The 27,538-nt window shown below is 43.1% G+C and overlaps 1 protein-coding gene across 2 annotated transcripts in view; it reads left to right on the top strand.

Moving 5' to 3' along the window:
• WLS (Wnt ligand secretion mediator) overlaps positions 1-27,538 on the top strand; it is a 52,561-nt gene that overhangs the window by 11,432 nt on the left and 13,591 nt on the right. For both annotated transcript variants that reach the window (XM_075003095.1, XM_075003094.1), the window contains exons 2-4: positions 13,001-13,273; positions 22,749-22,873; positions 27,353-27,514. In XM_075003095.1, the coding sequence (XP_074859196.1) occupies positions 13,001-13,273; positions 22,749-22,873; positions 27,353-27,514 (560 nt within the window). The remainder of the gene's footprint in view (positions 1-13,000; positions 13,274-22,748; positions 22,874-27,352; positions 27,515-27,538) is intronic.

Raw genomic sequence — 27,538 nt, 5'->3', positions numbered from 1 at the left:
TGGTGAAGGTTCTGAGCAAGAATCTCATAAGCAGATCTTCTGTTGAGGCTGATGGGAGTGATCTACTCGGGTAGATAGTCTGTGCTGGGAGGCTGATCGATCGTCTTATACTGTAGAAAACTTAAGGAATGATGGTCAATAAGTGAAGCCATTATGACATGGATCCATCTCATGTCTTACCAAAAGAGTTTTCTGGGTGTGGGTAAGAGATATGACATAACTACAGGAAAGCCCCAATTTAGGTTTATAATGGAAAACTAGTTGCAGTTGTAATTATGCAGTTAGTCTTGCTGCACCAAGCTGCTGTTGAAATGTGGCCATGACACTGATGTTTCTAGCGCAGGAGCATGAATTTTTCTGCATAGCCTTAAGTTGGGGGGAGGGTGGGCTTATAGTTGTACTAACTGTGGATGGTTTAAAAAACATGAAAACAGAGGGAACTCAGTTAACTATTCAGATCTTTGATTCTACTCTAGTGCTGTCTCTTCACTTAACTCTGTGGCTAATAAGAGGAAATATTGGCTGCTTTTTACTCTAATTACAGTTGGAAGCATTGCTGTCCAGTGGATCTGGCACTGACATAGGAGACAAGGCATCTGGGCTCTGTTGCTTGATGGGCCATGGATTTGCCATGCAGTCTTAGGCAAGACCAATCACCTGGTTGTCATCCACCTTGCATCCTTTGTCTGTTCTCTTAGATTTATACTCTCTTCACAAGAGGGGTAACATTCCTAAATTTTTGTACTGTGTCCGGAACCAAAGGGCCTGGAATCTCTGTTTTGGGGCGGAGTAGGGGAAGAGGCAAGGAGTGTCTCAGCCCTACCATAATCCAAAAATAAATAATACCTTTCATGTATGCTCAGGGAATGAGGGGAGAGCCTCTTTAAATACAGTAACATTTGAACTCTAGAAACATGGTCCCATAAGTGCTGCTGTTGATGGTTGAAAGGGATTTTTCAGTTTGCCTGTGTCTACACAGGCACAAATCTTTGAAATAGCCGTATTTCAAAGATTACTAATGAGGCGCCGAATGTTGAATATTCGGCGCCTCATTAGCATTAGGACGCTTCTGGCTGCAGCGCTTCAAAAGCGCCTCTTTCGAAAGCACGCGGCTCGGCACAGCTACACAGGGGTCCTTTTCAAAAGGACCCCGCACCTTTCAAAATCCCCTTATCCTGCTCACTGTTCAGAATAAGGGGATTTGAAAAGGTGCAGGGTCCTTTTGAAAAGGACCCTCATGTAGCCGTCCTGCACCGATCTGTGCGCTTTCGAAAGCAGTGATTTCGAAGTGCCGCAGCCGCAAGTGTCCTAATGCTAATGAGGCATTGAATATTCAATTCAGCACCTCATTAGTAATCTTCAAAATATCACTATTTCGAAGACTTGTGCCCATGTAGACACAGCCATAGTTTTGGGAAGTTTCAACTGTACTAAAAAATCACCCCAGGCTCTGGTCAATGTAATAGTGCCACTAGTGACAGTCTTGCCTTATAAAGTGAGGTTTAAAAAAAAAATTTTGATATTGCTGTGAATAACTTAAAAAAAAACTCCAACAAACTTTGGAACAGTGGTAGCCAGCTTGGTTCTGATAAATTAGCTTGTTTATTCCAATCCTGCTGCTGGTTAGTGTAATGAAGCAGAAGTCCATTGTATGTGCTCATTGGGTAATGGTGGCGCTGCACCTAGGGGGGTAATTGAGTAGAAAAGCAGACTGTTTTTGGTGCGTGGGATAAGTTAATACTGTGAGAGGTCACTGGGCTTCAAGTTTTAATCAGTGTAGACACAATGCAATTGAGATTTTCTAAAGGGCTTGTTTATAGTAGGAGATTAATGGTCAGTAGTTAATTTTGAAATTCAGTAAGTGCTTCAGAAAGAGGCAGCTGGTATATTAGATATCTCTCTCTCAGAGGTCTCAGATTCCTGGCTTCTGAGCTACCTATGGCTGAGTATTTTTGCAGTCTGTCCTGGGATGTGTCCCTGTCTCACAACCCTGCCTGTATCCCTGCAGGCTGAAGTTTTGGGGACTACCAAAGAGTTCTAGTTCTGGGGAGGAGCAGGAGTCCAGGTCCCCTCTTTGCCACAGGGAGGTGAAGTGCTCTGTTAGTACATTTGCTGTGCTTTACTCTGCTTGTTTGCAGCTACTGCTGCTGCAGGGAGTGCGGGCAAGGGGCCCAACCCCTTATGTTGTCCTATGCCAGGCTCACCCACCCCATAGTAATCCTTGAAGCCATATCCCTCAGGAAGCAGTGAAATAGGGAGACGGGTCAGGGCTTGGAGAGTGGGAACAGACATCCCCCATGCTACTAGGGATGCTGGAACTAATTGTGAAAATTCTCTGGCTGTATATAGCCCACAGGCCATGAATTTGAGACCCATGATTTAAATTTAATATTTCTGTAACAGCAGGATAGGTTAGATGTGACTTCTTGGGCTGAACCCCTGTATAAGAAATTGTTTTGAAAAGGGCCTCTTAGATCATCTACAGTTAATATATTGACTGCTGTAGATATACCTAGTACTGCAGGATACAATTCACTATATTAATTTTTTTGTCCAAAAGAACTTGTCCTAAAATAAAACCCCCAGACAGAGCCCTCAATGCAGCGGATTACAGTATTGAATAAACATAGTCAGAGTGGTTTTTTAGTCTGTGGAACACTTCTTTGGCTAGGTGGGCCTCCAGGGAGTGTGGCTCTGTGCTTCTTGGAGGAGAAATGGAGGGTGTTTGGTGAATGTGTCAGTGCAGATGCATGTTCCTGTGTGGTCTCTTCTACCTGGCCCCCTCCTTCTCTGCCTCATTCTTTATGCTAGATCTTGGGAATTGGAGTGGTGGTGGATCTACATCTCTTCCCTCCCCTCTCTCTTGATATGCCCTCTTCTTGAAACACTGAGAATTCTAGGACACATGCACAGACCTGTAGAAGCTGCTAACAAAAATCTTTTGATCAAGAGTGCACAGGTTTATACACTCTTTGTAGTGGAGCACCCGTAGGGGGATGCATCTGACATTAATTACTGTGCAAGGTACTGGTAAGAAACCTATTTCTGTCATCTCAATGCTATTTACTTCAAAAGTTTTGTGTTGGGGGAGGGAAGTGAGCTTCCTTTGTGACTGTTTGACCTCATCAAATATGCACAATTAACTGTCAAACATGTAGTAAACATCCCTGTCTTTATGAGAGAGTGGTCTCTATGTAGTCTTGAAAAATCCAAGTATTGGAGGTCAAGTCGGAACATTGTTTTGTTAAAGATGTGGCCTTGAAGACTGCAACATCCTATGCAGACTTTACATGTGGGTGGGATTGTTTCTCATCAAATACTAGAACAGCTGAACTGCAGCAATGGCTTGTTTCCTTGGGGGAGTTGGTAGGCAATAATTAGGGTGTGAATTTAGTGTGGTACAGGTATCCTTGTGTTTTAATTCCCTGGCTGCACATTTATTCTGCATTAAGAGTACCTCTTTGTGGTAATGGTTAATCCTTCCTAAACCACAAAAAGGTACTTGTAGGGTATGTCTGCATTGCAATGGGGTGATGTGACTGCAGTGCGTAAGCATACTTGAGCCAGCTTTAATCATGCTAGATCAAAGTGCCTCAGTGAATAATAGCAGTGGAGCCCAGCTGTGTGGGTTAGTTGCACTCCCTGGGACCTTGGATATGTACTCAAGCAGATGCTTCACTGCTGCAGTTGTTAGATGACAGCTAGTTCAAGAAGCCACACCAAAGCTGGCTACTATATTGACATGTGCTGCAGTCACACTTCCCAGTTGCAATACTGGCATACCTTCTGTCTAGAAAAAGAAGATTCACAGGTGGAATTGTGCACACTAACTCTTCTGGATTAGCTAGTACAAATTTTCCACCCCTTATAGATGAGCCTTAATGATGCAGGCAGATAGAAATTTCGCGGTAGATTTTGGAGTGAGAGGTGAATCTGGGTGCTTTGCAGGAGAGAAGATTAGAGACCCCCAAATAGTAATGAATCATTAAGATTCAAAAAGCAGCTGTGATATGTACAAAGTGTCAGAATGGGGCAATAAGTTCATTACTTTATTTAAATTGCTAGTTATCCCATTAGCAAGAATTCAAGATTGTGGCTTTTTAAAAAAGCGGTCCTGAGAACAGCCTCACTGCAAGCTTGTTTCCTGGCTTCCTTTAATTGATCTGTGATAAATAATACTTGAAAGTAAGCTCAGACTTAAGTCTTGGTTCTTGAACTCATATGAATTTAAAAAATCCTAATCCTAAAACAAAGTGGCTTGCTTCATGAATATGGCTGAAGTGGAATACTTGGGCATCATTAACTACAGAATTACTTTTTAATATTGAAAGTTGGAAAAATCTCCTAGGAAGTTGAGGATGGTGCCATAGCATTTAACTAGGAACAATGCAATAATAACAAAGGAAATTTAGCTGAAAATTTAGGCAAACCTCTTAAACTGAGGAGACCTGCTAGATTTATGAAGAAGGAGCTGTGTTGCTGAAGAGAGCTCAGTCTAGTTATGGTGAAGCAATTCACTGTCTCAGAGATCAAAGGGTATTTGTGCTTCCATGATAGGCAGGCTGCTGCATAATCTAATTTAGGGGTGTCCAACTCGTGGCCTGTGGGCCAGAATCCAGCCTGTGGAGCTGGCAGCGACACCATTTTTAAAAGGCGGCTGAGTGGCTCCGGGCATAGCACTCGATTTTAATTGATTTAACTGCTGGAGATTGGTTTTTCTCTTAGTCTGAGCTTGAGGGCCATTTTTAAAAATAACCTGTACTCTGTTGCCAGGCTGGCGGGTTTCTCAATAACTGGGCTTCAGATTGTTCATGAAAGTACTTTTGCTCCCTGTGGTGCTCAGTGTGCTTGGATACTGGGAAGTCTATTGTTTTTGTTCACAGCCAGGGCAAAGCTTGTATCCATAGTAATAGCACTCCTCTTCCACCAACTTCAACAGGTTTTACTTGTTTATCTGATGGTTTTGCACTGGTAAATGTGGGAGTGAACACGCTTGTCTAGCTGACCACTGCTGTATCTCAGTGGCTGATGAGGGAAGAATGACAACTCTCCTGCTTGGATAGCCTGTCTCTAAGGCCCATTACCTCTTGGAAGCTTAATGTCTCTTAGTCTGTTTGACATTGTTCCTTTCCAATATGATCTATACATGCCTCTTGTAATGACTGATATAGCTTCTGGATAAATACCCTGCAAGACATGTAATGAGTTTATCAGATCTGAGGTGAAAGTCATTTACAAAGAACAGGTGTCTTTGTTACACCCTCACAAAGGGGAAAATGTTCTGCATAAACCTTGGTGGTAGGAAGACTTGAAGAGGCCTGTTACTGTGAATGCACCACCAGTACTACCTTCATGATGAAGCCTATGAGATCACTGACCAAGAAATGCTGAGTTACTGTCTCGATTTGCCTACAGGAAGGATCCAGTTCAGGTCAGCCAACATTAGCAACAGTGGCTGGCTTTCTGGTGGTGGTAGCTGTTTTCAGCACCATGTTGATTAGATGGCTTGGAGCAAGTGTGTTCAGCATAGTGTCTGCTTACACTTGAAGGTAACCAATAGTTTTTCCAGTTTGGCTTCCAAAGTAGCAAACTCTGGAAACGAACATGTGGAGGTATTAGAACAGTGTCCTAAACTGTTGGGCACGCCCCTGGGGAGGCGGGGGGGTGGTTAGGGAGAAAAGTTGGGAGCAGGGATAGCCCATAAGTGGAGGCATGGGGAGGAAGCTGCTTGGGCCCTCCCCCAGCTCTACCTGCCTGCTCCTGGCTGCAGCCCCAGCTGCAATTTTGATACAACCCCAAGTAACCACAACACAATACTTTGGGAACCCCTGTGTTAAAGCTGTTAAACCTTGCCTGCACCAATGTCTCAACCGCTCCAGACTACTGCATCACTCTCAGGAGTCTGGTTTTTGTGTTGTGGACCCAGAAGATACTGTGCTCCTTACTTTAAAACTACTTGCTTCAACTCAGACATACACAAGTGTCAAAGAACACTGTTACTGAAAAATTACTTGCATTCTCACATTTGCCATAGAACTATTTAAAAACAAAATCAATTGCAATAGAAATACACTTACATTTCAATATGGAATATATCAAGTGGTATAAGCATCTCACTGAATAAAATGCCAGTTTATACTGATTCCACTAGTGTTTTCATTAGCCTATTTGTAAAACAAGGCAATTATTCAGATGAGTTAAAATAAATATAATTGGAGATACACATCTCCTAGAACTGGAAGGTCATCTAGTCCTGTCCCCTGCTCTCTTGGCAGGACCAAGCACCATCCCTGACATCTATTTGCCCCAATCCCTAAATGGCTGCCTCAAGGATTGAGCTCGCAACGCTGGGTTTATGAGGCTAATGCTCAAGCCACTGAGCTGTCCCTCTCTGTGTGTACCATGAGTTATCCCTCCCAGACTATGTACTGCCCTGCCATACACCTCTCTGGACCTCCACAGTGCGCGTACCCTAGTTGTGAATGACTGGCAAACATAGTTGACAAAATGGTCCCAGTTCTGTGACACACTTCCTGATTTTAAAAGCCCTTGTTCATGGTTACCTCTAGTAAATTATCTAAACAGTAATTACTGCATTTTGTTTTTTCATTACAACAGTGATTGTAGAGCTCAGGCTAAGAATACCACACTGTATTATGCTCAGAAATGTCATTTAATTACCTTCCCACTGAAATATATACCAAGGCACCTGTATAATTGAACCAAATACTAGCACACAAACTGCATGGTTAAAAACAGCATGTTTTGGCACCAATATTGAACTGAAATCTCTTGATGCTAGCATTGTTTTGTATAGCACTTTGTACTACTGTTAGTTGACTTGGCTGCACTCTCACAAAGCATTTTTTCCCCACTTGGTTCAACGCTTTCCCCAATTAATGGGATCTGAGCCAAACAAGTAATGTAAGCCAAGTGGCAATGCTTGTTTGGTGTGTCGTGCCTGACAAATATATAGTGATTTGTCTTTTTTTCATTCTCAAAGCTGTCAGTGTGGCTGAGAGACATCCAAGTTTGTACGCCAAATATCTAAAATCCTAATTTGCCAGCAATGGAAACATATTTAAAGCCATCAGGAGTTTCATCAAAGCAATAAATATTGAAGTAGAAATCATGATCCCTCTTGATTCATAAATGCCCACTTTAAATCAAGCACAAAGACCTCAGTGTGTGTGAGAGCTCCAGGAGAGCTTGTCTGAAATATCTGGCTTTTTTTTTTTTTTTTTTTTTTTTTTTTAAAAAAGAGCATTCAAACCATGCACAACTGCTGCTTTTTGTTAGTTATCACTGCCAGTTACTGTCTTGTTGTGGGGCTAGAGGAATTAGTCTGGTGGTTGTTTTTGTAGGGGGGCAAGGGCACAGGGCAGGAAGGAACTGGGGAAAAAAAACAAAAGGGCACAAATATGTGACATAATTATGGACACAACGTTGCCTTTTATAAATACTATTCAGTTATCAGGAATTTTATTTTCATGGGGGCTGTGGAAACCTACACCTTGTTTCTCATGGCTGTGATCTGTTTCTCAGTTCATCCACAGATGTGAAAATAACATTTTGAAATTAAATTGCAATGGCACTAACCTTCTACCCCAGTAAACTATCCTCTGAACTTTGACCATCTATCCTGCTCTTCGAATAACCCAAGCTTCTCACCCTAGTGAGAAATCTGGAGCTTGTTTACCCTTAAAACACAACAGCAGCACTGCTCTAGCCCTTCAGGGTAGGTACTTCACAGGGCCCTTGATAAATGTCGGAGGTAGGAACTGTAAAGTTGTAACTTAAGTGAAACATTGTATAATGAGGAATTTTCCCACATAAGAAATAATGTAAATAGGGGGGATAGGGACTGTAAGAGCATAAAGTTTGCCCTGTGACCATTTAAACCCTAATGTGCATCAGACACCAATGGGCGCTGAGCCCACAGTTATTGATGACGATGATGATATTTAAAGCATTTTAAATAACGTTAAAAAAGATCCTAACCCAAAATACATTCTTCATGCATTTTTCTCCTCTTGGCAACTCTGCAATACCAGATTTTACAAGCTACTTTCCTCAGACCCCACCGAGGAATACACTAAGAAACTACACCGTCTGTTCAGGACACTCCCTACACAAACACAAGAACAGATCTACACCAACACACCTCTAGAGCCCCATCCAGGGTTATTCTACTTACTACCCAAGATCCACAAGCCTGGAAATCCTGGACGCCCCATCATCTCTGGTATTGGCACTCTCACTGAAGGACTGTCCGGTTATGTGGACTCTCTCCTCAGACCCTATGTCACCAACACCCCCAGCTACCTCCACGACACCACTGACTTCCTGAGAAGACTGCAATGCGTTGGTGACCTACCAGAAAACACTATCCTAGCAACCATGGATGTAGAGGCTCTGTATACCAACATCCCACACAAAGATGGAATAAATGCTGTCCGGAACAGTATCCCTGATGATGCTACAGCACATCTGGCAGCTGAGCTCTGCAACTTTATACTCACACACAACTATTTCAGATTCGGTGACAATATGTACCTTCAAATCAGCGGCACAGCTATGGGTACCCGCATGGCCCCTCAATATGCCAATATTTTCATGGCTGACCTAAAACAACGCTTCCTCAACTCTCGTCCACTAACACCCCAGCTCTATTTACGCTACATTGACGACATCTTCATCATCTGGACCCATGGGAAGGAGACTCTGGAGGAATTCCACCGGGACTTCAACAACTTCCACCCCAACATCAAGCTCAGCCTGGACCAATCTACACAGGAGATCCACTTCCTTGACACTACCGTGCTTATACACAATGGACACATCAGTACCACCCTGTACCGTAAACCCACTGACCGCTACGCCTACCTTCATGCCTCCAGCTTCCATCCCAGACACACGACATGATCCATCGTTTACAGCCAAGCACTTAGATATAACCGCATTTGTTCCAACCCCTCCGACAGAGACAAACACCTACAGGATCTGCACCAAGCATTCTTGAGACTGCAATACCCACCTGAGGAAGTGAGAAAACAAATCAACAGAGCCAGATGTGTGCCACGAAGCCTCCTGCTACAGGAGAAGCCCAAGAGAGAAACCAAGAGAACACCACTAGCCATCACCTACAGTCCTCAGCTAAAACCTCTACAGCGCATCATCAGGGATCTACAACCCGTCCTGGACAATGATCCCACACTTTCACAGGCCTTGGGAGGCAGACCTATCATTGCTCACAGACAACCTGCCAGCCTAAAACAAATCCTAACAAGCAACTATACACCGCACCACAGTCACTCTATCTCAGGGACCCATCCATGCAACAAACCTCGTTGCCAGCTCTGCCCACATATACACACCAGCAACATCATTACAGGACCTAACCGGATCAGCCACACCATCGTGGGTTCATTCAGCTGCACATCTACCAATGTAATCTATGCCATCTTGTGCCAGCAATGCCCCTCTGCCATATACATCGGACAAACTGGACAGTCTCTACGTAAAAGAATAAATGCACACAAATCAGACATCAGAAATGGCAATATACAAAAACCCATAGGAGAGCACTTCAATCTCCCAGGACACGCAGTAGCAGATTTAAAAGTGGCTATCCTGCAGCAAAGAAATTTCAAGACCAGACTCCAAAGAGAAATTGCTGAGCTACAATTCATCTGCAAATTCAATACCCTCAGCTGAGGATTAAACAAAGACTGTGAATGGCTGGCTAAATACAAAAGCAGCTTCCCCTCTCTTGGAGTTCACACCTCCAGATCTGCTGATGACAATTCAACTCAGCCTTCCTGACTGAGCTAACCTCGTTATCCCCAGCCTTGCTCTGGCCTATTTATACCTGGCCTTGCAGATTTCCAGGACCAGCATCTGAAGAAGTGAGTTAACTCACAAAAGCCCATGCTTTAAACTTTTCTGTTAGTCTATAAGGTGCCACAGGACCCTTCGAACTTACATCAAAGTGACTTATGTTGAGGACTGATGGTACCTACAGGGTCTCCTGTTGGCATAGGGAATCAACATCCCCAAGAGGCAATAGCTACCCTAGGACTGGCTGCACAGGGACTTAGCTCAGTGGAATTAATCTGGTCAGTGTGGATTTTTCGCACGCCTGAGCAATTGTAGCTGTGATCTGATTTTTCTTGTGTAACCATGCCTTGGTTTTGTAACAATAATTTTGTGTTCCAAACCTAAGCCCTAGTTTTACAAATGATCTCAGTACTGCCCCTTTTGGTCTATTTTGAGTAGCTCAGTCAAATAGACCCAAAGGGCAATACAGGTACTAACTTTTAAAAATTGTTTAAGTAGACCTGTGTGTATGGGAACAGCAGGAGCACCTGGAGCTCCTTTGGAAAGGTAAGCCCTGGGGTGGTTGGGGGCAGTTGGGGAGGGTTAAGCCTGGCAGTGGGTTGGGGCCATGGAAGAGGGGCAGAGTGGTTAAGCTTGGAGTGGGTTAGAGCCGCAGTGGCAGCAGGGAGTGGTGACCTGGGGCTGTGCGGCCCTTTGTAGGGGTGAGCTGGAACCAGCCGGGGGGGGAGGGGCTGGGGCCAGGCATTGGAGGGGGTGAGCTAGAGCCATGTGGGTTGCAGGGTGGGGTTAAACTGGAGCTGCATGGGGCAGGTGGAGGGTGTTTGAACTGGGGCTATGTGGGCTGGGTGGGGGGGAAGGAGGCAGGTTAAGCCAGGACTGGGGTAGGGGGAATTTTGAGTTGCACTTAACTCACATTAGTGCAAGTTAAGTGCGACTTGGAGTCACGCACTCATGTACTTAGTTTCTTACACAGGCTGAGAGGTTTTTATTTTTTTCATATGAACATAATCCAAATTTCAGTTGGTTTGGATCATATTAGAGGTGTTGGAGGGGGGCCACTAATTGCAGGAATAAAAAATGGGGTCCAAGGTAAAAAGTTTGCTCACGGCTGGCCTAGGTAATACTGAGTCCTGCCATGAGTGCAGGGGACTGGATTAGATGACTTCTCCAAGTCCCTTTCAGTGCTGTGATTCCGGTGCTGTGTAAGGCATTGAATGCTGCAGACCCAGCACAATACCATGGCTTTGCGTTGGGAAGGGAGTCTGGCTACACTGTAGGAACATACCAGGATGCGGAAGATGAAGACCTGTAGATCTCCCCAACCCCACCTTGTCCAACAATGCATAAGAGAATATTGAGCAGGCATAGGCTGATGTGTAGCTACTAGAGTCTGAAGGTTGTAGACTTTTCCCTCTACAACTTTGTGGCTGTACCTCCAGGTTTCACTTGATGGACAGAGTCAGAGTTGAAGGGAAGCTTCCTCTGTTGCTACAGCTCTTTGTAACATCAAAGGAAGAGGAACCTGAGTGGCCACACATGAACAGTGTTTTACTAACTTCTGTGAAAAGGACTCAGGAAATCTTCAGGAGCCAGGGCCATTTCTGTGACCCCAGATGCACAGGATGCAAGTTTGAACAGTCAAAAGCCCACTGCAACTGCAGAAACTTGAATTAGTAATGCAAAGACTGGGAACCTCACATCCCAAAGACTCTTAAGATGGCATTTCTAACAAGCTATGTAAAGTGCAGTTAAAGCCTTTGCTTTTGGTTTCCTACAGCCCATCTATCAAAACTTGCTATGAGTGATAGAGTCCATGACACATGCTGCCAGGAATGCAAGTCGCACCTAGTTAATTGGGAAGTAATAATATTACCATAAGGATGGTCTTAAAAATAATGCAGGTTAAAATGGGTTAATATGGCTTAACTAACTGGGGGGGGGCAGGAAGAGCTAAACAGTACCCAGTCTCAAGGTCCATCCATTTAGCTGGCTAAATCATGCTAAAATCACTTGCTTTTAAACTTCAGCCTCAAGTGTACAGACAGAAGTCGGGGAAGGTCTTCATAGGTACGTGTTAGGAGTGATATATGTGTTCTAGTTAAATAAAGTAAGGTGTGATGCTTGTGGCTTTTTTTTTTTTTTTGGTGTGTTGACTCTTCTGCTCCTCCCTTCTATGTACTTGTCCAAGGAGATTTCAAACAGAAGATGTGTAAGTGATGTGACATGACTGACGTTAAAGGTGAATATAATGCTCAAGTTTTTTTCCCTCGAAGGACTACAAGAACAAGACAAGACTAGGTTTTGAAAAATCTAACTGCTTCTTTCTGCTAAAGAAGTTGGAAATTCATAGGTTGTCCACTTTTATCTGTAAATTCTTTTCCTTTGCCATCTAGCAACTGGTAGAGTAAAATTGCCGTTTCAGTCCACGTTTTCTGTAGTCACACTCTGAAGGGGCATAGCTTGGACATCATCAGCAGATCTAGTAAAGAGAGATGCTGCGCTCTATTCCTAACTTCTGGTTGGCCTTCTTTAAGGGTATGTCTACGGTTACGGGAAGATGGGCATTCTAGTGGTTGATCTTCCCAGATTCAATTTTAGCATGCCTACGGGGGATACACTAAATCAGACTCATGGCGCTACCTTCGACTCTGATAGTCCTTGGCAACTGTCAGGAGTAAGGGAAGTCATTGGGAAAATTTCTCTCATTGACCTCCTGTTGTATTGATTTGGTGGCTAAAATTGATAAGTTGACTCTAGCTAAGCAATTCTTCTAGATGGAATTGCATATCTAAAATTGTTTTCTGTTTGCTTCCGTTTTTAAATTTCCCCCTTCCTAGTATAGACCAGGCCTAAAAGTAGATCTCATGGTTGCAGCAAGTACTCCACCATGTGATGCAAAGTGCCGCTGGCATGCCTTGTCAGTAGAACAAGGCTAAAACTCTCTCACTTAGAAACTTCTTCAATTAACTACTATTTTGCTCCTCGAATACATTGAAAGGATTCCTAAAGTACTATAAAGAGGTAATAACCATGACCACTTGGAAGTAATTGGTGGTCTGTACTTTTTTTTTTGTGGTGTTGAGAGGATAATCTGGTTTCATTAGATGTTAATCATGTAACATGTTAAATATGCTAAAAATGTACTTTCTTTCAATTTCAGCTCCAAGTCCCACTACAGCTGTGCCCTACATGTCAATAAAATGCATAGATGTACGGAAAAACCACCACAAAACCAAATGGCTAATGCCCTGGGGACCCAACCAGTGTGAGAAGATCGGAGATCTTGATGAGGCAATAAGCAGACAAATAGAAGCCAATGACATTGTATTTGCTGTTCACATCCCCCTCCCCACCATGGAGATGAGCCCCTGGTTCCAGTTCATACTTGTTATCCTGCAATTGGACATTGCATTCAAGAAAAATAATGAGATAAGTAAGTCACTCACTGTGTCTCCAAAAATGCTTGATCAATACAAGAAAGTGACCATAGTGTATGTGCTTTTTAAATGTGTCTTAAAATAGTGGATTGCTATAAGTGTATGTTAATTAACTAGAGAAATGCTACATGATGTACCTACTAACAGTGAGAGTACATAAACAGACATAAAAAAGCAGTTTGCACTTAAATATCTGGATTCTTTTGAAACTACCATCTTTAGGAGAATTTTAATGTTCTGGGGCTGTGTCAATTTTATGGATTACTTATTGTGTATAAAATTATTTAATCATGGGGAAAAATCAAAAAACACACCATACTACATAACAAACTCTCTCTTGTATCTTTGTATACTGCTCCCACTGAAGTCTCTTGGCAAAAATCCACTGAGTTGGTGCAACTGGGTTTTGAGCCCTAAAACAAAGGTCCGTTAGTTGGGACCCATCACCTCCTCTGCAAGGGAGACAGTTTTGAAAAGGTTCTAGAGGCTTTGCTAGGGTAATGATGGAACAACAAGGTTCTAGTTTAATGTGACAGGTGGGCGGGTTATTAAGCAGCCTGTTAGTAGTGCTGGAATGGTCAGTGGAGAGAATAGTCAGGTATTAAAATTTTGTGTATGCTTGGAAGGCTCCTTCTCGTTTGGAGACAGGGAAGTTCTCGTCTCAAGACAGGGAAGTTAACATAAGGACTCCTCCTTTCTTCTACTGCCTCCCATCAGAGAATACTGAATCATAATTCTGATCTTAAACTCAAAATGCCTTTTTAAAAACTCCCCATCTCTCTGCTCTAAATCTCAATTTTTAGTATAAATACGGAGTGGACTGTTTCATATGATCAAACATCACCTTGAGATCATCCCTGTTTTAGTCTTACTCGTGTTGGGTGAACGCAAACCTATCCTCTCCGTGATGTTACTAGATGTTACATAGACTTAGTTTTGGCTGATAATGTGAGCTGGCTCCACATGCAAGGGCTTGTTTTGAAATACTTGGCGTGGTAAAATACATAGTTGATCTCCATTAAGACCGTTTGGAAGCTGCTCCATCTCCAAAATTATCACGTAGTGCTGATTAATTTTTAACAATGCTACTTGTAGCCCAGGGGTCTACAACTAAAATAGCAAGAAGAGCCATTTTTTTTTTTTTTCAAATTCAGTTACAAAATCAATACTCCAAGAACCGCAATGCATTTGAAACATGACAGTCCTTAATAAATAATGTCAAACCACACTTCTTGTAACCTCTATTTAAAGAACAGCACAGCACACACAATTATTTGTACCAGTTAGAAATTTGTTACCCCCCATCTCCAGGATTATCTGCCTTAGTCCCCAAATCTACATTCCCATCCCCAGGCATGACCCACCCCTCGCCCCACCATAGGATTAACCTGCCTCTGAGGGCAGCTCTGTATGCTGCCCACCTCCCCTGCTGCTGAGGTAGGAGGAGGCAGCCTGAAGCTGGTGCCCACCCTGTTCTCCTCACAGCACAGGTGGATGGTGCCAACTGGGCAGTGGCAGCACTAACACTGGGTGCTGCAGGTGTGCACTTCTGAGCTGGCGGCAGCAAGATAGCAGGGAGTGAACAGCTGGTGGAAGGGCGGCCGCCTCTCGTGATAGGACAGGATTAACTCATAAGTTTCTAGGTTTTTACTGGAAAAGAGACTTTTCCTAGAAAGCTCCCTGGTTGCACTTGTAAAAGGGAGTTTTTATTTACTCTTTAACTGTATGTTGGCAAACTTGAACGGGAAGGATAATACAGTGAAGTTCTCTCTGATTTAAGCTATAATGGAGAAAAGCAAAGACCCAACTGAGCGTAGAACATCATCTCGTCTTCCTTTCAGAGATTATAACAAAGTGTAACTTTAGCACAGGGGGGAGCAAGCGGTTGGCAGAAGAGTGGCTCTTTGGCTGGCTGCTCTCCCTCTGGCTGCCGCTGCTGAGTGCAGTACTTCGAGCAGGCTGCAGCAGCTGGGTGGCACCTGGTAGGTGGGTGGGAGTGGGGCGGCAGCTGGAGGAGGATGAGGCCACCCAGACTGGGAGCAGAGGAAGGGGTGCTGGCCATGGCCAGGAGAGAGCTGGTTTCTTTCTTCCCCCATCTTCCTGGCCTGGCTGAGGGGTGCCTGCCTGCAGCTCCTGGTGGTGGCTGGTGGGCAGTGCGTTGCTGGGGGAGTGGGTGGGAGTGAGCCGAGTTCCTGCTCTGCTCCTGCATGGCCGCCACCTCTCCCCAGCTGTTTCCCTTCCTGCCCTGCTGGCTTCCTCTTCCAGGGCTCCCTGTCCTGCCAGCTTCCCCCCAGCCGCAGCTGACTGCTCAGTGGCTCCAGAGCTGCTGCCACTTAAATAAAAAACTAAATTCCACTTTAACAGCGAGCTTTGTTTAACAACAGCCTCTGGAGCCACAAGTTGAGTCACCGACGGCAGTGGTCAGAGCTGCAAGTAGCTCCTTTAGAGTCGCAGGTTGCCAGCAACCCCTGTTCTAGCTAAACTTAAGTTGGCTGTGTTAAAGCTACACTTGTGTTTTGTTCACATGAATACGTATCCTTTGCATTTTTAAACTTGTTTTCCGTGGCTACAGAAATTGATGTGGATACTGTGAGAAAACCAGAGAAAGAAAAAGGGTGATGTTCATCTGTGCCCAGTGACCCTGTAATTTCCTGATGCTTGAGCTGGTTATCAGTGTATGCTGCAAAATCCAGGGCCTCTGGTGGTCTGCATACTGTTTGAGGTGAACAAAAGTGTATTTGTGAGACCTCCCTGTGCTTGAATTTTCCAACTGAGCTGGATTATATTGAGGAATCTGATATTGGGCTTCTGGAAGGGAGTTTGTGTAGTATTTGCCTAGGCAGTGGCAGGATTCCATTGATAAGGTTGCAGTGACTCATGATGTTGTTTTTGATGTTGGCTTTTGTTGTGACCTGTTTAGATTTCTAAATTTTGCCATTTTAGCAACAGGGCTGGGATAATGGGAGAATGTCATAGCTCTTCCACAGTTTAATTACTATTACTCTGCTTGCTCACTATACATCACTGACTGTTGGAATACCAAGCAAGAGTCAGGCATGTGTATCAGTCCAGCAATTTCAGAACTTACTCTATCATTGACTGACTGAATAAGGGCTTCCTTGTGGTAGGATGAAATACTAGTCATGGCACTGTGGCCCCAAGTGGACTCTGTAAGATGGTTCATTTTTCATAAAGCAACACAAGTGGGGTAGCCCTAAAAGCTATCTTCCTGAGTGCTGAATGGTATTGCACCCTTCAGAAGAAAGAAAGGCCTTCTTCAAGTTCATCTTTAGAACATGTCTGTAAACCCCCATGGAAAGCTGCCTCTGCCTGGCTTTTCTCTGAGACTTAGATCCAGAAATTAGCCCAACTATCCTTCTTTAACACAATGTTTAGTCAACTGCTGACAACTAATGCTCTTGCTCAGCTTGTTCCGCAAAAGATGTGGAACAGGGAGAAATCTGCTAAAGAAATCTAAACTGATGAAGTGGTTAAAATATTCTGTTTGGCTGTTGAAATGTTCCATGCATATTTCATTTAATCAGTTGAGCAGGTAACCACTGCAAATAGAATTCCAGTCTTATCTAAGTGCAAGAAGTCTCATTCACGTAAGCTGTATGAAACAAATGCTCTGTGTGAATAACATTGGCCAGTGTCCATCAATAACACAGCCGTTGAAAGAGCTTAGTTACCAGGGCAGTGGATGGCACTCTCTGAGGGAATGTTTGTGTGCAGTAATCTGACATTTAGAGGGCTGGCAGCAACCTTAACAGTGAAGTATTATTTGGGGGTGGCGGGCGGGAGGGAGAGGGAGAGACAGACCCCCCCGCGGTGATCCAATTTCGGACCGCAAGAAATCCCAGTTAGAAACAGTGCAAAAGGCGTCTTTTGAAACATGAAGTGCTACTACTGGTAACTTGGGGAATGGGTAAAATACCTCAGCTCATCAATGCTCATTCCACCATAGAACTCCTGGTTTCAAACCAGTTGTTTCCCACATTCTGCATACCTCATCTTAGCCCAGTACCTAGTAGGCCATGTACACACTGATGTGGTTGTAAACTATCATGCGTTCTGGCCTTCCATCATTTGGCAGTACCTGCCCTTAAGCAGGTAACATTCCAAATTGCATACACTTCCAGCAATGACGTTAAGTTCTCTTTAACTTGCTTAATAGGTTTGCATTAGATTCTGTCAGTTGTTCTTGTCCTCATAATTTAAATCCTTCCACATTAATTTCCAATCCTCTCTAGTCTTCTCTAATAGAAATAACTGACTGCACACCTTGCCGCCATGCTGGTTATATCTGAATATTTCTTTTCCATGAAGCAATGTGCTGTCTAACTGGACACTACTTTTTTGCCTGCAGTGAAGGTGACCATCCGTCCCATATTTGGTGGGACAGTCCCATATTTGGAATGCCAAAAACGTGTCCCTACTTATTTTTTTTAAAAGGAACTAATTGTCCTGCATTTGGGCCTTCCCTCGCTGATCTTTTCTGCCAGCAGCTGTGCAGGTGCAGCTGCTGGCTGGAGAGCAGTAGGTCACTTCCCCCAGCCTCGGGGGAGCGCTGACAGCTGCCACCTCCTTCCTGGCTCTCTGGGGCTTGGTGGAGCCAGGAGGAGCTGCCCCTCTACCCCCCATATCTCCCTGTCCCATATTTGGGACAGGGAGATAAGGTTGCCCTACTGCTGTGCCTTTTTTGACCTAGGTTCTTCTCGATTATCAAGTTTCACTTGTTTTACATCACCAGTGTACAATAGTGCAGTCCTCCAGATCTATAACAACTAACATTAGCACTCCTCCTCAGACTGTTTGATATTTACCGTCTTACGTGCAGAGAACTGATTTATGTGTATTCACACTATGTGAACTTGGACTTCATTTCATTTCTAAATCTCTTCCTGAGAAAGACTTGCTATAAGCTTGGCCAAGTCACTTGATGTCTCTGCCACAATTTCACCATGTGTGAAATAAGGAAAACGTTTTGCAGCAGTATAGGAAGTGTTCTTTATAAAGAGGAGATGGTGGAAGCATTTTTTTTAAACTGTAAATCAGTGGCATGACTCTTCCTATCACATTTCCCTAATGTCTTGTGAGGGACTTAAAATGTTTTCAGTCTTTTTTAATTTTAAAAAAGCAGGAAAGAGGAAACCCATTTTAAGTGAAATTTAAAAATCTCAACAGATGTGAATGACTTAGTTTCTAGTACTGGCAGCATGGAGGAACAATCTTCAGAAAAAAGAAAGTGGTGATGGTAATTCTACCATACTTCTGGTCCTCAGATTTCTATGAAAGATTTTTTTTTTTTTTTTTTTTCCCCCACCCCCTAGGTTAGTTGCTTTTGTATTCCCATTCTTTGCTGTCTGCTAATGCAAAACCAAAAATTTTCATAGTTGCAAGTGTTTGCTCTATTAGTATGCAGCTGGCACAAACTTTTCATTCTGTGAAATTACTTCTCTATTTTTAGACTGTGTGTGTGACGATATCTACACTAATAACAGTTTAAAGAGAATCAGGTAAATGCTTGTAGCTGCTTGAATCTCTAGCCTCAAGTCCCAAACGCATTGAGATGGGAAGTGTGAGGAGAGCTTCATCGCTTCTTATTTGAGGGCTCTTGCAGTTGAGATGAGTTATGTTACGCATGTTTAGAAAGCTCTGTCATGGAGAAGTCTGCTGACTGGAAAGAGCCCTTAGAGTGTGGCTACCAGGAGATGATAATCCTTGGCACACTTCCTGTTTAGACATGTTTGTTTTCTCGTCCCTACATAGAGGAGATTATTTACCATTTCTTGATACTGACAGTCGAGGTGCTATATGAGATGAAATCTGTAATTGATTCTCCATCTATGGCTCCATTAGCTACGCAGCATCCGGTTGATGCTTACAGTTGAATTGCATAATTGCTTTTTCTTTGCACAAGTGTCTTGTGCATCTATGGAAGGTTCATTTAGTCTGAACGTGCAGTGGGAGAAGTGGAAGGGAAACCCTCAAAACTGAGATATGCATTGTCTGATTCTTAACTACAATCTCTTGGTTTTGACACCAGTGGAGGTAGCAGATAGTGCACAGCCCTACCTACTTTTTCGCACCAGACGTGGTTCTGAACATTGGAGAATTTTATGCAACACTGAGGAGTAGAACAATTAATTCCCTGAACACTGCTATTGGGCATGCTGAATGTATTTATGGATACTCAACAGCACCTGATTGTATATCATGTCTCCTCATGCCTATAGTACAGATGGAGAAGACATTACCCTCTTTGCACTGCTTTCTACCTTTCTCTGCCCATATATGAGTCTTAAATTCCCTTTTGTAGGAAGGAAATATGGCTGAATCTCCAAAGCCTTGAAGGTGTTACTGGTTATCCTGGTTTGGATTATATTTTGGTAATGGTATCCTTGCTTTCATCCCCAAAAGTATCTGGAGCTATCTTGAATGGGCTGTGTTCCCATCCTGAAGCTGAGCCTGTAGAACACTCCTTGTGCATTTGGAGTGGGGTACCCAAAAGCCAGGAGTTCAGAAGATAAAGACCAACAGAAGATAAGCCCTTCATAGAAAATGAGGAGGCCCATTGGGTGAGACACTTGTTTAGGAATCTTAATGTTTCTTCAGCAATGAAAGGTCCTGTGGCACCTTATAGACTAACAGAAAAGTTTTGAGCATGAGCTTTCGTGAGCACAGACTTGCTTCATCAGATCACAAGATGTTTCTTGTGACTTCATCTGTAAGATCCTTACTCCACTATATTTGAATCCCTCTTCAAGACCCAATTTTCTGCCATGCTAAATTCCTCATAGACGACTATCTTATGCTAGCCAGCCCAAGAAGCGTAATTTTGTATATTGCATTCCTTCTCTGCCCTTTTTCAGTTCACTTATCTAACTTAAAGGGTAAGCTCTGCAGGACAAATAATCTTTCGTGCTTTTATTTGAAAAGCACACATTGCGTATCGGGCGCTACAAGAAGCGAGTAATATGTTGATGAGGAGTCTCCTAGATCAGTGGGGGGAATGAACTGTCCTGTGACTCTTCAGACCTGTAGTTGATATGCATTTGTAAAACTGCTCCCTGGTTGTGTAGCCAAACATAATGGGGTGTTCACTTTTTGCTCCTATTTCTACGTCATGCTACAGTATGCGGTTGTTTTTTAAATCTGTAAGAACATTTGTAATGCTTATCCAACTGAACCAAAAGAACAGTTAATTGTCTAAGGGAGTTGGGATACCCGGTACAAGTGGGAGTTACGCATCCTTCATAGGCTGTATCTACACTAGCTCCCAGCTTCAAAGGGAGTATGGTAAGCAGGGTGTCAGGCGATTACTAATGTAGTGCTGCGGTGCATATGCAGCAGCTCCTTCAGCTAATTCTCCTCAGTGGCAGCTTCGAAGTGCTGGGTTGTGTGCAGCTGCACGAAGGGCCTGGGCCACTTTGAAGTCCCTTTACTCCTCAAAAGGGATACACGCAAGCCGGCACTTCGAAGTTTGTCTCTTTTTATGAAGTTGCTGTGGGGGAGAATTAGCTTAATGAAGTGTTTGCGTAAGCACCGCAGCACTTCATTAGTAATCTCCCAACACCCTACTTACCATGCTCCCTTAGCAGTTGGGAGCTGGTGTAGACACAGCCATAGTCAAATTATTTTGCAAAACTCATTATTTTTTCTCTTAGAAGTGGAAGAGTTGGTTTTGGTGTAAAGAAGTCATTAGTGCAGTCAGATTGGAGGCTTAAGTCTCTTTATACTGTATTGGTATTGAAGAACCTTTTCATCCTTCTTAATTTGAAGGGATACTTTGTCCAGGTTGCATCTCAGGTGGATAGGGTAATCCTATAATGTAACTTAATAAAACTCAGAAAACTTGAACAATCAAATATATTTATTTATTTATTGCATTTATTCTGGTGTGGACAAATATGCTAGTTACTTTTTTTGCATTCTGGCTTTCACCCCTGGTGATAGTTCAGCAAAATTTTAGATGACTGTCAAATGAAGTGTGTTTAAAATAACTGTTCCCACTGAAATTAAAGTCCTAAATATTTCTGGTTCTTTAGTTTGTAAAAGGGGGTGTGGGCTTTTAGGGCAAGTTTGACCTGTCCTGTTTTGTCTGTTTGGTCTGCTAAAACAGTAGATCAGAGCTCATATATTCATATTTCAAGTAATCCTAACTAATGTGAAGATGGCTGTGGTGCATCATACCTCATGATGAATCTGGAAGGCACAGGTCACACATGTGACAAAAACAGCTCAGAAAACAATGTTGCCGTCCACATTAAAGCTTGAGAGCCACCTCCAAATGTGCTATAAATAGCAAGTCTAAACCACAAACCCATCCACACCCCTTCCCAGCATTCTGTATGTGTGCCATTACATAATCCCCACAAAAACATAACTCTGAAAAAGATGACAAATGCGTAGGTCAAACAGAGCTTCACAAATTTGTTCTTATATTATTGTAGATTTGAAATATCCTCCCTTGTAAACTGTAAAGGCCAGTTTCTGAAAAAAGCACAGCATCCATGGTAGGGGCCTGAGATTCAAAAGAATATGTTGGGTGTATCGTTCCCTGCCAGTCTGCACCCATGTGAACTGTATATGTGGGATGTGATTGGGGGGTTTTGTTTGTGCAAAAGGGATATCATAATATCACTATTCACGGCTTATATGTAAATAGCCTTTCTAAACACTTTGAGTGGAGCAGACTAGATGGAACGCATGTGGCAACTTAACCAGATGGAGAGACTCCTGAGCTAGTCTGTTTGTAACCATGCCACCTTCCATCTCATGGGAAATGTAAAGCAAATGCTGTTTATGGCAATCTGTACTTTTGAACAACTGCTGCTCCAGCTTGTCCGCCATTTTCTGCAGCTGTTTCAAAGCCAGCAGTGAAGAAAGATGATCTTCTGAGAGACGGTAGGGATGATGGAAATGGGCACTCAGGTAATTAGATTTGGTGGAAAAGTAGAAGAAAATGATCATTTAAAGTGTTGTGTGGGTGGTTTTTTTTTTAATTTCTATCTTGCTGTATTTAAAATAAGCTACTGTATGTACACTAGGTGGGGGAGGGCCAGTTTCTGCAAGAGACTTCTACCTTTGCACGTAACTATAGTTAAATACAAATTCAGTTGCAGTCGCAATGGAATGAATGACTGGGGTCGTGAGACAGCAGAGCCTGATAGGGTGTTGGATAACGCACATGTGCCTAAGGACCAGTGCTCTGTTGCACAAAGCTACAAGTTAGCGATAATAGAAAAGACTAACACTTATGACAATAAACATCTGTTACCTGGGACTTACGATTTCTCCTGCAGAAGAGACCAACATCCTGTATAAGGTAAATGAGATTGAGTTGAGGCGCAGGAATTTCAATCACCATAAGTAGATTGGTGCTTATCCTTATGTTCCGAAATATTTACTTTCACTTTTTTTGTTTAAATACTGTTCCTTTCCTAATAAGTTTGGTGGCTCTTGCAGAAGAGAATGCAGAAATTACGCTTGATGTGTCTTTGGCCTATCGTGATGATATGTTCAGTGAATGGAAAGAAATGGCACATGCAATAGAAACCCGAAAGCTAAAATGTTCTTTTTCATCTCCAAAAGTAAGTATTGCTGATTTCTATGAGCTTTTTGTTAGGATTGTGTCCTGTTGCAGCTTTCAGTATTACTAGATTTTGTGTAGTACAGTAAGTGAGTTGTGGAGGGGAATGCTGGTAATGAAACCTCATTTTAAAAACTCCAAGCAAGAGCGACCACATGTTCTCCCCACCCCACCACAATTAATTCAGGTTCCAAAATTGTCTTAGCAATCTAAATGCTTTTTAATAGCATTACAGGCTGACTGTTTGTTTTTTTTTTTTTTCTTTTTTGAAAAATAATGTTTAAAAAATACTACATCTGGAAGGAAAAAGCATCATAAATAGTTTTCTTAAATAAAAATCCTTACTACAGTAAGGTGCTCAAGAGCTGAGGGACATGCACCACCATTGGGCTAATAATTTGACTTGCTGCATTTCTTGAGTGATGACATGGTTGAGTAAATGTAGCAGGGGAAGATGAAAATAGCAACAGGAAACTTTTTTTGCTTGGTAGTTGTAGTATTTGGGGAGAAATAAGTGACTCCAGTTCTTGTGCTTATGGCGAGAAGTCTGAAATGGCATTTCCTGCAGCAAATCACATATATGAGGTGGTGGTTGTGGTGGAGGTTGTGTTGGTGCCTGAGAGCCCTAATGGGGACCAACCCTGACCCCTCCTCCCCCCCCCCCCCAAAAAAAAAAAAACAACAAACAACCCTTCCTCAGAGTTCAAAACCAGGTAAGACAGAAGAAAATTACAGGGAGCCCCAGGAAGTAATGAGATGATATTAATCAGCATGATGAGCATTGGGGCCAGCATACCAGCTGACTGTCTATTTGTTGGTTGGTGGAGGTGGAGTAGGTTGTCTGATTATGTTTGTTGGCAAACGGGAGCTTTAACAACAATTTTAAGGAGATCAAAGAGAGATGCTGAATCCATGATGGAATATCTAGAACTTTGAGCTGAGAGCTGCTTTTCTGTATGAAGGATATTTTTCCCTCTGCGTCTAACTTGTGAGGTCTGGCTTTCTAAATATTGCGCAAATAGGCCATATACTGTATGAAGGGCTTGACTTTGTGTTTTTGTTTTTTGCTACTGAGTGCAAGCAACCAACAAAAATTGCTGCAAGTGTTGGGATTAGCTGGTCTCAGTGCCTAGCTGTGTCCATTATATATCCTTTCATCTGTCTCAGCGAATGATTCTGGTGAGAAGAAATGTGACAGTGTCACCTGGTGTCAGAGGCCAGGTCCCAGCTAGCTTCTCACTAAAGCTGTCACAAACGATGCAAATGTTCAAGTGTGGAGCTTTGTCACAGTCAATGCTGTAAATGTAGCGAAGATGATAGAGGGAACTTGACATTATATAGCCTCCTGTTTTGAGGTAGCTTTTCCACCAGAGACTTAAGTACAACTCTAGGAATGAAGGAAAATGTTGAAATTACAAGATACTGCTATAAACAATTGCCTTGCCTCAGGCTCAGTGAATAGAGCAGGAGGATCCAAACTAATTCTCCCCCAAGGTACATGATGGCAGGAGGTCCATGGGGACTGTTCGGAGCTGTGGTGTTTCTTCTTGGCTGTAGGTGTTCTCTCTGTATGCTGCACCATTTCTAGCTAGATAGTTCCCCCACAGCAGACTTCGGCTGAATTGCCCATGAAGACTGGAGACGCTGTTGAGTAGGTGCCCTGACAAGTGTATTGCCAGCAAAGCATGGGACAGGAGGCATGGATCAGTTCATGTTGCACTCCCCCTCAGTGCCTGGCCCAAGCCAGGGAAGCTCATGATCCCAGAGATTAAATTCAGTGATGAATCCTGATTATGCTCCACTAGAGGCATGTTTATACGTATGCCATGAGGTGTCCTATGTGTGCTTTAATCTGTATACTTATGTCTGTGACGGTGGACCAGGTCAGTGTGTGTGGCAGGATTTTTCTCTCTCAACCAGACAAAGGGCTAAGGAGCCAACCCAACATTTCTAGATTAAGACAGTGTTTCTTCTCGTGCTTCAGACAAAACATCCCTGCTCATCATTTCTGTCCAAACCATGTTATCCTGCGCCCCCTTCCCATCCAGATCCCCCAACTCCTACCTTCTTCCTGCACCTGCCCTGATTCCCTGCCTGCACCCTACTTCTGCCATGTCACACCCAGAACCCACTCCCCCAGAAGCCCCTTCTACTCTGACTTCCCTCCCATATGCCTCACCCGCTTCCCCACTTTCACCCTACCTCACACACCTACACCCACATCCCAAACCTCCTCCTGCCCAGATCTGCCACTCATAGCTCACTCTCTTTTTTTATGTCTCCCCCCCTTGCCCAGGCCCCCAACCCCCAGTCTGCTCCTGCACCCTCCTTCCCACTCAGATCCCAAAACCCTGGCCCCCATACAGTCAGGAACTACGCCAGAGGGTTTTTTCTTTTCTCATTTGTGTGTCCTCTAACTGATTTGTTTATGGGTCAGTGACCCCTGACCTGAAAAAGGTGTCCACCCCTCTTGTAGCCTGCAAAGAAGTGAATGGATCAAATATTCATTTCACCTCATTTTCTTGCCAATATTCTCAACCCAAAGTACCAGGGTAGATGCTAAATAGCAGCTTCTAATTACCCATCTGTCATGCCAGACATAATTTGTTTCACAGCTGGAGGTGAACCATTCAAATGGTCAATCAGATCTTTTAGGGTTTTGTGCTTCTTTTTGAAGCATGGCCTAGAGAACTTTAGAGGTGTACTCTTTTTGTCTCATTTTTAAGAGACTATCTGCACTAGACACAGACACTGGTCCAATGCAAAAACAGCAGTAAATTTGCCTCTCTGAGAGGTAATAACTAGATTATCAAAAAATTCTTCCGTCTCAGGTGCTATCTATATTGGGGCTTAGGTCACCTTAACTATGTGTTAAGTGTGAATTTTTCACACCCCTAAGCAATATGTCCCAATTGACCTAACTTCTTCATGTAGAACAGCTCTTGGGCAAATGGGAAGTTAGGCTCCAGTTGTTTTCACTTAAGTGTGAGCTCATCCCCTGTTCAACTGAGTACGTGTAAGTACTCATTTAACAAGGGATACGTATACCTACCTTTTTGCTCACTGGACGAGTGACTTCCCCCGCTAATATGAGCCTAACCCTTTTTTTTCCCCCACGGCTGCAACCCGCCGCAGTGCTGACAGAAAGCAGCCAGACAACCCAGTCCTTTCTCCACAGAATGGCCAACTTTGCAAACAGGGCTGCCTGGTGAACCAGAAGCCCTGTCTGTTGACAAAAGGGCCCACAGAGCATCTATGCTGCTTTTTGTCAACAGGAAATAGTTGACAAAGGCATTATTCCTCACCGTGGGGTGGGGAGGCACAATGCTGCTCGTTAATGTGCTGGGTTTTGTTGACAGCTGGTTGATGAAGTGCATTTTGTGTGTAAACACTCCAGTTTTTTTGACCAAAGTCTGGTTTTGTCAGAAAAACCTCCTAGTTTAAATGTAGCCATAGGGTATCCTTCTAGATTGGTACTACTCTCTCTAATTGTAAACAAACATGTTTTTATTGTCCAACCAGTGAAAATGTGCCTTTCCTCAGTTAATTTTCTGAAGTAAAAATGGAGAAGATTATTAAAGTGAACAATTTTAATGGTGATTTAAGTGACTCAGTGGAAAGCATCCTTTTTTTTAAATCCATTTACTCTGAGCAACAGTTGATCTACTCATATGGTTTTGCTAGCAGTTTCACAATGCTACTTCATTAAATACAGATCCATTGTCCCTGCTTATTATCTGATATTAGATGCTAATAACTACTTATTGCAATCAGTATCAATTACACGCTTTAGATTTAGGGATCTAAATAAAATTTCTTAATTACTATGTTCTCTATCTGCATGCATTTTGTAAGTCATTCATTCTGTGTGAAAATTGAGCATAACAAATGTGTGTTTTGCATTCTAAAACTTTTTAATGCAATAATATAACTTTTAAAGTGAACATGCTACTCTACCATGGGTCAGGCCCTGGTCTGCAAACCAAGAATCTGTAACTGTTTAGGAAAGGCCAGACCCGGGGCATTTTGTAACTTACCCTTGATACTACCAGAAGCTCTGAGTAGTCCATAGCATCATGATAACCATGAATGTCTATTCGCCAATGGATTAAAACGGGTAATAGCTATGGTATTCAGATTGTCATTGTTCAGGGAAAAACGGGCTCAGAAATGTCCTCCTTGCTTTATATTATCAGAGAAAACTAGTTGACATATAGTGAACTGCTTCTCCATGTGGGTTTGCAGACTGTTTCCTGAGGAGTGGGTTGTGTGTGGTTTTGTTATTAGTACTTACTGCTTTTCTAAAAGGGAGAACATTGTGGTGTGATAAAACAAGAAATCTGTGTTAGTTTCCCTTGAAGGACTGGTTATTGCCGTAGAGCTATTGTTAGTTTTTTTGTGTTTTTTTTTTCCTGAAGCCCAAATAAAAGTGAACAAAGCTGACCCCTTTGCATTTTCCCTCTCTCCATGGTTCCACTAGACCACAGAGCATGAAGGCCGACACTACGACTGTGATGTGCTTCCTTTCATGGAAATTGGAACTGTGGCACACAAATTCTACCTCATCAACATTCGACTCCCTGTGAATGAAAGGAAACAAATTAATGTGGGAATTGGGGAAATAAAGGATGTTCGCCTGGTAGTAAGTGTGCATGTTTTATTTCTA

Source organism: Carettochelys insculpta, chromosome 9 (assembly GCF_033958435.1).
Source record: "Carettochelys insculpta isolate YL-2023 chromosome 9, ASM3395843v1, whole genome shotgun sequence".
In the NCBI taxonomy this organism is placed as follows: domain Eukaryota; kingdom Metazoa; phylum Chordata; order Testudines; family Carettochelyidae; genus Carettochelys; species Carettochelys insculpta.
This window is presented reverse-complemented; position numbering and strand designations above follow the sequence as displayed.